A 16,619-nucleotide genomic window follows, 5' to 3' on the forward strand; every position below is an offset into this window, starting at 1 on the left:
AAAAATTAAAAAACTGATTAAATTGAGAAAACTAAAAAAAAATTAAAAAAACTAAACCGTAAAAAAAACTGATTAGAATTTTTAAAAAACCAACTGACTTGGTTTCGGTTTTATAAGCCCGGAAAAAACCGAGTCAAACAAGAAAAAAACCAATCCAAACCGAACCGGTCAGTTTGAACTGGTTTTTGTTTTAAAATAACCAAAACCGGTCAAGGTTTCGATTTTTTTTTATAAAAAAACCAGTTTTATTAATTCTTTAATAAAAACCAAACTAAATAAAAAATAATCAGTAAGTATGAATGCGTGTCTTGACCATTTGGCAACGCTTGTTGGAGAGATCAAAGTCAATTACCGTTTCACACAGCTAGCATGCACCGGATACCACGTGACCAGGTTTTTCCAGTCTTTGGACGCATTGATTCAAGAAACACATTTTGCTCCGCAGCACAAGCAATCTCACTCGCCCGTTCATCTGAATCTTTCGGACACGATAAATACTAATTGGAGGACTAGCTTTTTCTTTGTTCAATTCAAGGTCTTTTTAGGAGTGCTTCCTCCAATAGAGGCCACCACCTTCTCGATAGTCTACTAAACTCTCTCAGCTTGTAAATCACAGAATTCGCAGATGAAACCTGTTAATTAGGAAGTCCTAATATGTATGAAATAATTTCCATTGTTATAATTCTAATATGGAAAAACATGTGAATATAATCCCTTTTCTTTTAATTAGGAGCTGGAATTCCTGTGGGATTATTGAGTCACTTTCCAGGAACATTCCTGTTTGAAAGTTAAATGATATTTATCATTTGTTGGCCTCTTTGTGAGCTAACTTCCCAGCTCTCTGAAAATATTCAGTCATCGATCAGCATTCCCTCAAAGAACTCTGGTAGTTGGTTTTTCTATTAACAATTTTCTAAATCAAAGTCTAATCCTAATATAATTCAAAGAATTGAAAGTGGTTAATTGTTCGCTCTTTTCTTTATTCCTTTCATAGCCTACGGAAATTGTTCGATAACTTGTTATACTCATTCATAATCTCATATGAAAACATATTATTCCAGTCTCCGTACCATGTTATATTTCAAACTTCAACCCATGCCAAGTCATTTGTAAGAATCCAAGCATGTTCCGCTCAAGTCAATTGACCAATTAACAGGTGATTGAGCAAGCAAAACTCCTGCCTCGTACGTAAGACATGGACATGTTGTATGTCTATATATATGAACATAATTCCCCTGCTCAATCATACGCATTAATTATCTGCAACAGAGTCCTTAAGTTCATTTTTAAAAAATGGCCTTCAATGGAAATAGTCGTGTCACAATTGTTTTCACTTTGTTCTCCATTTTGTTGACTTTGAGCACACTCCAATGTGGTGCAGCCATGAGGCCACTGCATGAAGAGCAATTGTTGAAAAAACGCTTTCCACTTATCGAGTCCCTTCAACGGGGTCCAGTGCCGCCATCTGCGGCTTCCCCTTGCATCCCTGGAGTAAGTGGCACCTGCCAGTTGAATGAAATGAACTTCGTTGGCCGTGCCAATCGTCAACCACCGCCTGCCTTTCCCAGCTCAGTTACTGAGCAATCCAAAGCCTCTAACTAGTCCATACAGTAGTAAGACTGCAACCGGGATATGGCGGTAGGTTTCATGCCCTAAAAATAAAACGAAAATGCGGCTGGGACATTGTCTACTTATTAATCCTGTATTTTGTTCTTTCGTATGCCAATTAAGTACTCTATTTCTTTTTTTTCTTCTTCTTCTGAAAAAAGAAACGTATAAACAGCAGCTTTACGTATAGCTTGTGTGCATACAGTTGTTATACCTACAAATGTCATGGTGACGAGTATGATTTATACATGTATCGAATCTATCAACAACAATATTTAAGAATTAATCTGAGTTTCTCTTCTCTTTTTCTTGTTCTTTTTTCAATTTTGCTAGTTAGTGAAATATTCTTGTTCTTTAATAAATACTGGGCTGGGCTGGTTTGCTGCCAAATTCCTCCAGGTCTGTGAGTTTTCAACATATGGTACTGGTACGTACGTAGTGCTACATTAAAATTAAAAGTAAACTATAATTTAGTCCCTGTGTTTTTTATGATTTAGTGAGTTAATTAACCTTTGAGTTTTGAAAATTACAATCTAGTTTTTTTTACCAAATTTGACTGTTAAGTATTTTTTTTTCTAATTTCTATTACCCTATCTTAATGTATTTTTAGTTTTGTCCTAATAGGTGAGATTGAAGATTTTTCATTAAAAAAAAATGATGGACATTTCAGAGAAAAGGAATAATTAAATTGTTATGAAGAGCTAATAGAAGGATCAAATTCTAAAATAAAATATGAAAAATATAGGGATTTAATAATGGATTTTTTTAAACAAAAGGAATTAACTAATTATTCAACTAAAAATATCAAAATCAAGTAATAACTGCCTAAATACTCTAAGAAAACTAGGGTTTTTTTATGATGTTTTACTATTCATATCAAGAGTAAAGAATCTTAATATATTTTTTAATCATGTTATAACAATATTATGTTATAATTTAGTTAATTCGTGTACGACAAGTCAGAGGTCATGAATTCAAACCCTGAGGATTGCAAATATTTTTTCAATTATGACAGATAACATATCATCTATTTTTTTTTTAAAATAAAAAATAGATAACATATCATTTATTCCCTCAATAAAAAAATAACAAGAAGGTAAAGAGGAGTAAGGTGTTGGGCCTACCCTTTGTTGTCTCTTTTTTTTACACTCAAAAAAATAATTATATATCTAATCTGAAAATAATAATAGTAATAACAAAGTATTAGTCAGATTGAAATTAGTTTTTTTATTATTAAATTTTTTAAATTTATTTCTAACATGATTTTTTTTTTAAATATTTTATCTTTCAATTACACAAAATAGAAACTTGTTATTTTGAAATTGTTTATTGACTTGCTTTAACACTACTGTCTGCCTTCGTTATATTTTGCATATTGAAATTTCGTTAGATTTAGGTTTATATATATATATATATATATATTATGATTTTCTTATCCGACTTGAGGTTTGGTTTGGTGAAGAACTAGAATTACTGGGTTCAGGCAATCAAATCAACACTTTTTTTTTTAAATTATAATAACATTCTTTTATTTTTCATACAATTACATAGAAACTATCCAGACATATTTTTTTGCTTTTCAGTTAAAATTTATTTTTTAAAATAATTTTTTATTCAAAAACCATGATATGGATAAAAAAAGACATGATTCTGTTAAAAAGGAAAAACACAAACAAGGCCAGAAAAGTTTTGCAAAACAGGCCTTGTGCCTGATGAGCATGGAGACAGTTCTTATATTTTGCAAGATTTATCTATGAAAACGTTGCAAGAATTTTTTTTCCATTTACTCTAGTTTGTGTACATCAACATTCTCTCTTTCAACTCTGTTGATGGCAAAAGTTGGAAGCCATATTTGAAGCTTGCCACACGTCAAGGTAAAAGCATGCTGCAGTAGCTGAAGGGAAAGTTGAGAGTTTCAGGCCAATTTCCACTTTAATTTGTTTATGTGCAAAGTGGCACCGTATGTTTCAGTCTTAATATGTATATTACATCGTATTATTAAGCTTAAATATATAACCCTTTACTTTAATGACTCCCTAAATCTGATCACCAGCTCCCCAAAAACACAACTTATCTTGCCATTACCTGAGGGTTTGACAATCCGTCTTCTGAGATGTCAAAAAACAAATCATCGCTCTTGCACAAGGCATAGACAATATCCACCATGCTAGGCCTCTTTGATGGATCTCTATGCAAGCAAGCAATTGCAACAGCCATTGTATTCATTACACTCTCCATTGAGCATGACTCCTCTAAAAGAACCTTGTCCATCCATGCTGTCAATCTCTTTACCTTCCTCCTCTCTTCAACATTTCCTTCCAGAATTCCAATAGCTTCTGCCCACAAAACCTTGCCTTCTTCATCAATTGCTTCTCTTCCTGAGATTAGCTCAAGCAAAACCACACCAAAAGAGAAAACATCCATTCTCGTTGACACCACACCATCAGCTAAATATTCAGGCGCAATGTAGCCTTGAGTGCCAACAATGTGCATTGTTATGGCGTTGCAGCCTGATTTTGCTAGTCCAAAGTTGGCAATTTTGGCTCTCATGCTGGAGTCCAAGAGGATATTGCTGCTTTTAATGTCTTTGTGCACAACCCTTGGCCTAGTGTGCTCATGGATGTATTGGAGACCATTTGCAACATCAATTGCAACGCGTAACCTTGTTTTCCAGCTTAGTTTTTCTTTCTCGTTGCGATGCAACCACGAATGTAGAGAGCCATTGTCTACGAACTCATAGACCAGATAGCAATTTGCATCCTCGGGGTCTATGCAAAAGCCCTCTAGCTTCACCAAGTTGCCATGGTTTACCTTCAACAGGGAACAGTGAGTTTGCCACACAGCCATACAGAAATGTATTTTCATAGATGATTAAAATGAAAATCATTAAGCTTTTAAACATAATTTGGTGGGTACTAGACAAATTATATCACAGTTCTGCTTTGGCTAAAGCATTTTATTCTACATATTTAACCCAAACTGTCCAACCCATGGAGCTAAAAGAAATAGCTTAAAAAAATATATACGCTAAGCTATTCCAGTAGCTTGATATCAGGCAATGAAATCATTCACTTATTTACATATTTTTTTATAATAAAATCATTCACTTATTTATATATGTTAGCATTTGATTTCGAATATTTTGCAGTTAGGGACATTCATTTATCTGCAGAATTTAGTAAGGCAAGGATATCAAGAAAACAAAAGGTTGACATTTCAGTATTTAGCTATGGCTTGAAAGTCCATGTTCTGATAATGGCATCATGACTTCTTTTAACTGGGAAATCGACAGCCTTTATTGATTTTGTTCGAAAGAACGGAGAAAAGATGGCATTTGACTACTGCCTTCATCTGATGAGGAATCCACATTCCGCAATAGCATTAGCACGCCCTCAAAGAAATGGGCTGATCTGACATTGACATCCTAATCTCATTATGAAGCTGCGGAATAGACAGGTCACTTCACCTAACCATTATAAAAATTAGACACTTGCAAATTTTAATGGAAGTCAGACACTGGGGTCCTTGTCATGTCTCAATTTTTAATCCCGTGTTTTTCTGGATTCCTCATTATGGCCCCTCCGCATTTGGAATTATGTAAAAATTTCCTATCGCCCAAAATATCCCAGCCCACAGAAATCAAGCAGATGAGATTCATGAACTTAATCGTCTATGTTGCTACTTGGGAGTTCAGGTCAAGACTAGAGGTTTTTCATGCCGGCGATAAGGCTAGACCTCTGCTCTACTAGAACTCTGATCACTGGTATGCATTGAAAGCTTGTGAAATATAAAATGCCAAGTCGTCTTTAATTGGGTTATATGTGTTAAATTTTATGAGCTGTAAAAGCACGGAAACAGCAAAGTTTTATGCAACTGGGTCCCTGATCCTACTATCTCATTGGAAACCAAAACAAACAGTAAAGGCTGGAGTATATACTGTAATCAGTGAAAGAAAAAAAAAAACTTACCTTCTGCAATATCTTGAGCTCCTCACAGGCATTCCACTTCATCTTCTTGATGGCATAGGTCTCTCCATTTATGGACCCTTTAAACACAGATCCTTCAATCAAGCAATTTTCACTGAACCCGTTAGTAGCTTCTTTCAGTTCATCAATCTTAAAAACCCTGTACTTATCCAAGCAATCTGAAACATCTGCCATCAAACTCACTTCTATATCCTTCAACCCTTTCCTTCCCCCATTTAACTGCATCCTACGCTTCTCCTCAACTTTCTCAACATCTCTTCTCTTCTTCAACACACCCTCTCTATAAAACCAAACCCCACTTACCAAGACCAATAAAAGCCCAGCAATTCCTAGCCCAACTGCTAATCCTATAATCACACCTTTCCTCTCTGTCTTCTCAGGGGGCGGCGCCCCAGAAGGAACAACTACTGTAGGTTGTGCCAGTTGTGGAAGTTGATTGACTGGAACGAATATGGTATCATAAGGCTGGATGTTATTGCCATTAACATCAACAATAGATTGTGTTTCAACTCCAAATGTTGAAGCAACTGAAGATAAGTTATCAGAAGGCTGAAACACATAAGATACCAGATAATTCACCTTGTTTTGCAACTGGGTTTGATTAGGACACTTGCAAAATATTGGAAAGATCACCTCTACTCCTATGTCGAGTAGTTCGGGGATAAGTGTAGGGTTGAAAAGCTCAACAGACTGGTAGGTCGTAAGGTTTTGGAAGTATTCAGTCGAGACAATGTAGAAAGTGTTGCCTTCCAGGATGGTATATGTGATGTTTGCAGAGGAAATGCTAGTGCTATTGATGGGGTTGCAAGAACATGATAAAGGGACAAAGAGGGGTTGATTGGGGATGAGAGGTGAGGTTGGAGAGGAGATGTTACCTGGTTTTGATATCATAAGGCGGCTAACCGAGAAAAGGTCACCGATTGAGGCAAGGTCAAGGAAGTTAGGAGCTGAGGCTCGGTAGAAGGCATAGGTTTGACATGGAAAGGAACTCTGGTTGGCTGGGCAGGTGAATCCCTGAGTGCTTGGCTGGGCTTGCAAATGGTGGAGGATATTACTGTAAGAGAGAAAGAAGAGGAGAGAAGAGACTAAACGGGATCCGGGTCTCATTTTGGCTCTTGATAGTTCTGCTTTTCTGCCTTGCAATGTTTTGTTTTAAAGAAGGTAAAGATGTCTATGGTTTCAAGGTCAAGGTGATATTAGTCAGCTAGTCAATAATATGGTCCCGTTTTTCTCTTCTTCCATCAATGAAAGGGGTCCAACCACCTGCTGGATCCCACCTTCGTGGACTTTCAGTCAGCTTCAATGGATGGATTATTTAAAATTAGATGAATAACAAATACTTCGTCGAATTTAAAAGAGTTACAATCAACTAATTTTGATAAATAACAAGATTACAGTTAAAAAAACAAAACTCATCCGAATCATTCATTTTGATTTTGAATAAAACCCGTCATACATATTCACATAAACTCAACTATTTTTACGATTAAAATAATATTTCTTAGTCTTTATATATTTTTCTACCATCAGCGTCAGATATCGTATCAGACTTTGAAATGTTCATGTTTCATATTCGAACAGAAACCAGAAAGAAGGGAGCGCATAAGGAACAGACTTGACGCTAGTTTTCAATCGATCCAGGTCCACAAGAGTTCTTCTTTCTTTTTTGATTATCTTCCTCGCCTATGTATAAAACTCAATCCATTCTATTTCTAAAATAGATTATTCATCCTTTAACTTTTCGAGAAATCCTTCATAAGTGATTGTGAATGACCGATTTTTCTCAATCTTTTCAACCTCTTGGTTCTGCAGGAATAAATCAGAAAGATTGAGAAATAGAACTATTTAATTTGATTGGTTCTCAATAATCACGAGATGATCTTGTTAGGATGATTTTTTTTTTTGATGGATGCTCCTATTATACTTGTAGTTTCTGAAAGATGAGAACCAACTATATAGCATGTATATCGAGATATAATCTTGAATGTTATTAGTTTTGGTGCGTAGACCAAATAATACAATGCAAGTAAAAGTTTTTAAATTCATAGAAATATAGAATAGCATATAAATTATCATGCTTGCATATCCACCATTTTAGTTTCCAATAATTACATATCTAATTTGATTTATAAACGAACATATGCAAGCATATATTTCATGCTTGTTTGAGTAATAATAATGAGATTCTTCATTGTCATGCTCAGAATAACTAGGATTTCCAGAAGAAGATGCCATTTGTTTAATATTATCAAGCATCACCATCAGGTTCCAATTCTGTTAACTTTCAATGCTCTATCTGTAGGTTGTGCCAGTTGTGGAAGTTGATTGACTGGAACGAATATGGTATCATAAGGCTGGATGTTATTGCCATTAACATCAACAATAGATTTTGTTTCAACTCCAAATGTTGAAGCAACTGAAGATAAGTTATCAGAAGGCTGAAACACATAAGATACCAGATAATTCACCTTGTTTTGCAACTGGGTTTGATTAGGACACTTGCAAAATATTGGAAAGATCACCTCTACTCCTATGTCGAGTAGTTCGGGGATAAGTGTAGGGTTGAAAAGCTCAACAGACTGGTAGGTCGTAAGGTTTTGGAAGTATTCAGTCGAGACAATGTAGAAAGTGTTGCCTTCCTTGATGGTATATGTGATGTTTGCAGAGGAAATGCTAGTGCTAATATTGATGGTGTTGCAAGAACATGATAAAGGGACAAAGAGGGGTTGATTGGGGATGAGAGGTGAGGTTGGAGAGGAGATGTTACTTGGTTTTGATATCATAAGGCGGCTAACCGAGAAAAGGTCACCGATTGAGGCAAGGTCAAGGAAGTTAGGAGCTGAGGCTCGGTAGAAGGCATAGGTTTGACATGGAAAGGACCTCTGGTTGGCTGGGCAGGTGAACCCCTGAGTGGTTGGCTGGGCTTGCAAATGGTGGAGGATATTACTGTAAGAGAGAAAGAAGAGGAGAGAAGAGACTAAACGGGATGCGGGTCTCATTTTGGCTCTTGATGGTTCTGCTTTGCTGCCTTGCAATGCTCTGTTTTAAAGAAGAAGGTAAAGATGTCTATGGTTTCAAGGTAAAGGTGATACTAGTCAGTGGAACTCTTGCTAAAATTCTAGTCAATAATATGGTCATGTTTTTCTCTTCTTCCATCAATGAAAGGGGTCCAACCACCTGCTGGATCCCACCTTCGTGGAATTTCAGTCAGCTTCAATGGGGGTTTCAAGCTAATATTATATCTTATTATTTAAAATTAGATGAATAATAAATACTTCGTCGAATTTAAAAGAAATACAATCAACTAATTTTAATAAACAAGAAGATTATAATTAAAAAAAACACAAAACTCATCCGAATCATTCATTTTGATCTTTAATAAAACCCATCATACATATTCACATAAATTCAACTATTTTTACGATTAAAATAATATTTCAAAGTCTTTATATATTTTTCTTCCGTCGGCGTCAGATATCGTATCAGACTTTGAAATGTTCATGTTTCAGATTCGAACAGAAAAACCAGAAAGAAGAGCGCACAAGGAACAGACTTGACGCTAGTTTTCAATCGGTCTGGGTCCACAAACTCTAAAACATCCAGATCCGTTTTCAAACTGCGAGGTGCACAGGCGTGGGCGTAAAATGGCCAAACTGTTTTCAAACGAGACATGGCATTATTATGAGGCTGCTGATGTTCAAGGTGTCGAAAGGACGAGGATCAAGTGGTTGCTGATTGGCTGGGAGCAACCAATTGGTGAGTCTAGAGTCTTAAATTCTGAGATGACGCTGGCTTCTACTGTAAATATTGACGTTATAATAAATCTTGCCGTGTGGGAGAGATAGCACAGTGTAGCAAGCAGTCAAGCACCAGCAGGCCAGCATCATTAATTCCCTGGATGAAAACAAACAGTTGCCATCTAGTTTGTGAGGAGCTAGAAATTCTATTTAGTTTCTTTAATTATTTTTTAAAAGTTAATTTTGATATAAAAATTTATTTATGTTATTTTTCGATCCCTTGTTAGAAAAAAAAAAAGATTATCAAATTTTGATAAGAAAAAAAATTACTATTTAAGTCAATTTCAACCACTAAAATGGATTTTTTTTATGTCCGCAAGTTTTATGAGATAAGATGAGTTTGATGGTAGTTATTTGATGCCTCAAAGTTTCCTGGAAAAAATAAATATTGATCGAGGTGGATAAATCTAAATCGGTTTAATTTCAAGATTATTTTTTTTGTTTTTTCCTCTCATTCCCCCGCCTTGTAATTTGTGAAGAGAGATGAGAGAGAAAATAAAATAAAATAAAATAAAAGGATCTTGGAGGCTCACCGAAACTTCGATGTCTATACCATCAATATTCAATACCATTGAAAAGATCTTAAAAAAACAAATCTAACAGTACTTAAGAAGGTCACAAACCGTGAATGTAGTGGGTCACGCTAGCCATCCAAAGATGTCAGGACTTGCTTGACTTCAAGTCACTCGTGTAATTCACTCCGATTATCATTGATGACCTCTCTTGGTATCGTTAGATTTATCTCATCGTGATCTTTTCAACGATACTGGTGATGTTATTATTGGAGTTTTACTGTATCTTCAAGATCTTTTTTCCCCCTCTCTCTCCTTATTAAATTTATGTCCAATCAAATTTGTAATTTGAAAGAGTTGCAAATATCACTTACAAATCACATATATTATATGTGACTCACTAAATATTTTGTGATTATTATTTCTCTAAATATTTTTATATATTTTCCTATGGTTGTATGAAAAAAAAAAAAAAAAACTAAGTGTTGAACCCCAACCATAAAAGCGAGAATTTCATTAAAGATGAATGAGGACAAAGGGTACATATAAAAAAAGCCCCTAGTTGCAATTACAAATAAAAAATGGTGTTCAGGTTGAAAATGGGGTTAGGTGATTTTATAGAACGACACAAGTTTGTCTTTGTGTTTTTTTATTTTTTTAAATTTATTTTTTTATATTTTTTAAAAATTATTTTAATGTATTGATATTAATAAAAAAAATTAAAAAAAATATTATTTAAATATATTTTCAATCAAAAAATATTTAAAAAACACAGATATAACAATACAAAAAACTATCTAATCCATAGGCACCATGACCGGGTGACAGAGGTGCCCTTCCTGGGTGACTTTAATGTTGCTCCACCAAGGATGACTAAAACGAACAAATTATTCGTGATTGTCTAATTTCAAAAGACAAACCATGAAAATAATAATTAAAAATAACAAAGATAACATAAAAATAATTATGAGAGATGTAGTTTAACTAGTCATATCTTGAATTTATTTTTTAAAAATTATTAGTTTGAATCTCACAAGCTTCAGGATAATTAAAAACTTATATAATTATTAATTTCAGATCTATAAAATTAATCATAAAATACCACATTAATAATTAAAGAAAAAACATAAAAATACCTTAGTTAACTAGCCTTCCAGAGAAAATGGTGGTGGAATCTGAGTCATGAGACGCCAAAGTCACTCTTCTTTGACTTCCTACTCTTCTACTACTCAAAACGCCGATGAATCGATGATCATCATGACCCCTTAAGAACTATAACCAGTTAACATGGAACCTCTTCCATACAAAAACATCTCGAGGTACAGCAACAATAATCTAATACAGGCAGTGCAAAATTTTTGAATTCTAGAAAACGGGCTCATTTTCAATCAAAAGGATTTACCAAAAAGAAAAGAAAATAAAATAAAATAAAATAAAATAAAAAGTCAAATCCAACGAAAAAGAAACATGGGCATACAAAGCACAAACTACAGAGAAGAGAAAAGGTGGAATAAGGTATATACCATTCAACAATGTCACTTACTTGCCAAGGTGAAATCATGTCTTCCGTCTTCATGGTGAAATCCCAGAGGCCTCCATATTTCTCATTGAAGTCCCTTATGCTCATAGTGTTGTAGTCATATATTAACCTGTCACGAGCTCCTCTCTCCGTCTTGTATATCTGGGGTTCAAAGTTGTGTGCTCAATCACGCTGAAAATAAACATAAATAGATATGCTCTAATGAACTGATACCGCCCCTGAAAACAATTAGATAAAATCTTGTATGGAAGCATCAGAATTAGATAATACCGGCATATTGAAATACATCCCAGCGGCAACTGCTGGTGGGAAGATCCATCAATATATCTAGCAAAATATCAGCTAAGAATCAACCCAAAATCTTTGCACCTGAACAGTTTATCACCTCTAAATTCTGATCCACATGACTATGTCATCCAAGAGTTTATGGCATTTTATTGAAGGACGACAACAGATTCCCACTCCAACATAAATTGCAAAGTCCTTCTATTCACGTTTCTTTAATTATGTTGCATCAACTGTGTAGGGAAATATAGTGTAACTTCACTCCAAGTACCTTTCAGGATTCCAAGCAATTGAACATAGATCTTGTCATCTTGTTGCAGATTAACAAGATTTCTGTTGATTTGAAATATTCAAACTATATTGTTCTGATTTCTATACATTTCTTTTAACGCTTCCCATGGTTTCAAAGATAACTCTAAGTAGCTGAATATTTCAGCAATACGATTTTTCATAGAGTTAAATAACCAAGATATAATAAGTTGGTCTTTACGTTGCCAAGCTTCATAAGCTTGTGAAGAAGATTTAAGAGGACTAACATGGCTATTCACATAGCTAGGTTTGGATCTTCTACCAAAAGCAATTGTCATAGCTCTTGATCAAGGGAAATAGTTAAATTCATTGAGCAATATTGAGCCTAAACGTTGATTACAATTTGATTTTCCTTCTTGCATATTGCAGGATATATTTGTGCCATCAACACTATTCATTTTGAACGGGTCTTTCATAGGATTCTTAAACAATCAACAGGGTATTAAGAACCTCCCTGATACCATGAAGAAACAAAGAGAAGGAATAATCTTATTTCATATATTTTTTGTTACAGCAGCAGAGGTATATATTGTATACAATATATACAATTGATTTCTGTTATAGCAGAGCAAAGAAGGATGGCTATTAATTCTTCTATATTCACGGTCTATCTTTATTAACTACTATCATGTCACTAGTATGTAGAGCAATCGTAAAATTGGAGCAGTAGGAAGGAAGCTCTACAACTTGTGTTGGAGTTGAACTGAAACTCTGTTATTTGTACAATTTGTGTTGAGGTCAGACTCTTCAATCTGAGCTGCAAGAGAACTATGCAATCCGTGCTAGAGTGGGACTTAATAATCTGCGTTGGAGCGAGAATCTGTTGTCGTCCTTCACTACATTTATTACACCTTGAAAACATGTTGGGGGGGGTTCTGCTGTTGTGTATTCTTCTTTCAGTATTTCCCAATATGGTCTTGATAAGATTCAGGTTCTAGTAAAATGAGATTGCTTACATGCTTGTGTTATTGAAACAGAAGATGCTTGATCCGTTTCTTGAACAAGATTATCGAGGGTTCTCTGGTTTAAAGCACCTAACCCTATTTTCGATATGGATATTACAGATGATTTTGGGTACTGGATTTGCCAAGAGAATTGAGGGTGATGAACTCACTGGCCACTGCCATTATTATTATTTTTTTCTTTCCTACCTTATCCGGTTCTATTATTGTAGCCATTGGCTGTAGCCCTGAGGAGCCAAGCTAACTAGTTGAGCTTGAGCCTTTAAATTAAATGCCCGCCTTTTTCATTCTTATCTCGTTGTTTTTGTTCGGAAAAATGTTTGGGTTCCCCGCGTCGTAGGAGTTTGATTGTACAACCTTGGATTCTTTGCAACACGTGTTCCTGGAGTTCTTTGTGCCGGACTGCTTGGAATCGGTTCTGAACGACGTTTCTAAAATACTAGATACATGTCTTTTTTTATATAAAAAATATTAAAAAAATTTAAAAATTTTTAAGTTTTTCTGCAAAACTATACTCAAGAATCTTGGATTTAGCTGCAACGCTTGACTTAAGAATAATATTTATAATATTAATAATAAAATTAAATTTGCATAACCCAGGTTTAAGTGAGCCTGGCTGCAATACCGGACCCAAGAATATTGGATGTGGGTCTGGCTATAAGGTCGTGTCATAAAATTATGATAATTAAATAGATTAATTAAAAAAACAAAGAAAAAAATCAATAGGAAGGAAAAAACTAATGAACAAAAAGAAAAAAAATTGAATTAATTGGGTTAACCCTTTAAACCAGGTTATCCCATAAAACATGAGATTCGCGTCATGAAAGTTTGATAACTAAATAGAAAAAAAATAACGGGTTTACCCAGAATTAACTGAGTTAACCCATTAAGCCCAGAATACGTGTCATGAAAGTATGAAAGTCTGATAATTAAATAGAAAAAAAAATTAACTTTAACAAACTAAACTAAATGAAAAAAATAACTCGTCAAATCAGATTAACCCATCAAACTCGAGATCCATATCATGAAAATCTGATAAAGAAATAAAATAAATTAACATTAACAAACTAAATCAAACAAAAAAAATTCATTAAAAAAATTTAAAAAGAAAAAAAAGGAAAAACAATAATATAATATAATATAATATAATACAATACAATATAATAATTATAATTATAATTATAATTATAATAATATAATATATTAATAAGTAAATATATTAGTAAAAGGCGTGACATGCCCGTCCAATGCCGCGGGCTTGTGGCATGCTTGTGTATTGTTGTGGATTTATAAAAAAAATCATATAAAAAAAACTGTTAACATCCATAATATTTTAAAGGAAAAAACTACAAAGTTATATTATCAACCAGCTCAATATTAAAAAAACAAAATCGACAAAAACAATTATGAAAAAAAACAAAAAAAATGAAAAAAAGAAGATGATAATTTTGGAAGAAAAAAAAAAGCAAAAGGCAAATAATAAAAAAATGGAAAAAAAAAACATGTGGGGAAAGTTAACGTTAAATTTTCAACTAACTCAATGTTAAAATCATTTAAGAAAACACTGTAACAATCTATAGTGTTTTGTTAGGAAATATACAATTATAATTCTCAACCAGTTCAATATTAAAAAAATCAACAAATGTAATTTTGACAAATATAAAAAACTGAAAGGAAAAAAAACATGCAGGGAAACACTATAACAATCTATAGTGTTTTATGATGAAATCTACAGTTGTAATTTTTAACCAGCTCAATATTAAAAACAATAAAAACAACAAAGACAATTTAAAAAAAAAACATAACAAAAAAAATCATATGAAAAAACACTATAGCAATCAACGATTTTTTTTTTAAAAAAAAAGCTAAATTGTCAACCAGTTCAGTATGAAAAAAATAAATTTTAAAAAAAAATATTTGGAAAAAAATATCGATAAAAAAAACATGTGGGGAAATACAGTAACAAGGCAAAAATCATGTGGGAAAATACTGTAGCAATTTACAGTGTTTTAAATAACTACAAAGCTAAATTCTCAATCAGCTTAATATGAAAAAAATAAAATCGATAAAGATAATTCTTAAGAAAAAATTATTTAATAAAAAACCATGTAGAGAAACATTGTAGCAATTTAGTGTTTTAAAGAAAAAAATTTAAAATTTAAAAACTAAATTCTCAATCAGCTCAATAGTAAAAAAAATAAAATCAACAAAAATAATTATGAAAAAAAATAAAATATAAAGAAGAAAGACAATTTTGGGAAAAATTAAAAAAAATGAAAAAAAACATGGGGAAAGCTAAAGTTAAAGCTAAATTCTCAACCAATTCAATATTGAAAAAAAAAATTCAACAAAGATAATTTAAAAAAAACATGTGGGGAAAACACTGTAGTAATCCATAGTGTTTTTTTTTAAAAAAAAAAAGCTACAAAACTAAGTTCTCAACTAGCTCAATATATTAAAAAATCCGACAAAGACTATTTTAAAAAAAGGAAGTCAATTTTGGGTAAAAGAAATGAAAAAAAAATGTAAAAAAGGGAAACAAAAGCGGAAAAAAAAACACGTGGGGAAAGTTATAGTGTTTTAAAGGAAAAAAAACTAAATTTTCAACCAGCTTAATAGTAAAAAAATAAAATCAACAAAAATAATTATGAAAAAAAAACAAAACATGTAAAAAATGATAATTTTGGAAAAAAAATAAAAACAAATAAAAAAAACATGTGGGGAAAGTTAAAGTTAGATTATGAGCCAGCTCAATATTGAAAAAATAAATTCGATAAAGATAATTTTTTAAAAAAATATGTGTGGAAATACTGCAGCAAAACAAAAACTATGCAGGGGAAACACTTTTTTTAAAAAAACTATAAAGCTAAATTCTCAACTAACTTAATATAAAAAAATAAAATCTACAAAGATCATTTTGAAAAAAAAATCATAAAAAGAAAAAAAAACAGTGTATGAGAATATTATAGCAATCTACAATGTTTTAAAGAAAAAAACTACATAGTTAAATTTTCAACCAGCTCAATATTTAAAAAAAATTAGCAAAGATAATTTAAAAACAAAATTAAAAAAAATTAAAAAAAGGAAGAAGAAGTCAATTTTGGGTAAAAAAAAAGGAAAAACACATGTAAAAAATAGAAGAAACAAAAGCAAAAAAAAAAGCTACAGAAAAAAAAGAAGAAACAAAATGCTAGAGTGAAAAATCTACGCGTTTTAGAGTTCTTATTAATGTTTTTGGATTACTTTGATATAGTGATATTAAAATTTATTTTAAAAAAAATTATTGTAATATATTTTTAAATAAAAAATATTTTAAAAAATTATTATTACTATACTCTTAAATACCTGATTATTATTAGAAAGCAACAATAATATATCTATATTTTTATCCTGTTTAAACAGTTTTTTTGGATGTTATATTTTGCCCCAGTTTAGGAGTGATACTCAACTAGAGGGTAATTAATTTTTTTTATTATATATATATTTAGATTATTTGGATGTATTAATGATAAAAATAAAATTTAAAAAATAAAAAATATTTTAATATATTTTTAAATAAAAAATATTTTAAAAATAATAATAAGATACTCTCAAATACTAAAAAAGCACAGAATCATCGC

General features: G+C 32.4%; 2 protein-coding genes across 2 annotated transcripts; both read right to left on the bottom strand.

The window, feature by feature from the left end:
- Positions 1–3,521: 3,521 nt before the first annotated feature.
- Positions 3,522–6,773, bottom strand: LOC133704060 (serine/threonine receptor-like kinase NFP). Its single transcript, XM_062128795.1, has 2 exons — positions 5,577–6,773; positions 3,522–4,419 (listed from the first exon to the last, which is right to left on the bottom strand). Exons 1-2 carry the CDS (start codon positions 6,699–6,701, stop codon positions 3,679–3,681), a joined length of 1,866 nt encoding a protein of 621 aa, XP_061984779.1. The 5' UTR covers positions 6,702–6,773; the 3' UTR covers positions 3,522–3,678.
- Positions 6,774–7,855: 1,082 nt separating this feature from the next.
- On the bottom strand, positions 7,856–8,593 carry LOC133705226 (serine/threonine receptor-like kinase NFP). The gene has a single exon (XM_062130355.1). The coding sequence runs from the start codon at positions 8,591–8,593 to the stop codon at positions 7,856–7,858; it is 738 nt and encodes a 245-aa protein (XP_061986339.1).
- Between the last annotated feature and the right edge of the window lie 8,026 nt (positions 8,594–16,619).

Source organism: Populus nigra, chromosome 10 (assembly GCF_951802175.1).
Source record: "Populus nigra chromosome 10, ddPopNigr1.1, whole genome shotgun sequence".
Classification (NCBI taxonomy): domain Eukaryota; kingdom Viridiplantae; phylum Streptophyta; class Magnoliopsida; order Malpighiales; family Salicaceae; genus Populus; species Populus nigra.

What these genes read in the sequence shown, in the direction of transcription:
- LOC133705226 (XM_062130355.1), bottom strand. Translation starts at nt 8,593, where the DNA reads ATGAGACCCGCATCCCGTTTAGTCTCTTCTCTCCTCTTCTTTCTCTCT.
- LOC133704060 (XM_062128795.1), bottom strand. Translation starts at nt 6,701, where the DNA reads ATGAGACCCGGATCCCGTTTAGTCTCTTCTCTCCTCTTCTTTCTCTCT. An exon ending in AGCTCAAGATATTGCAGAAG is followed by an intron (nt 4,420 to 5,576) that starts GTAAGTTTTTTT and finishes TCCCTGTTGAAG; the next exon opens with GTAAACCATGGCAACTTGGT.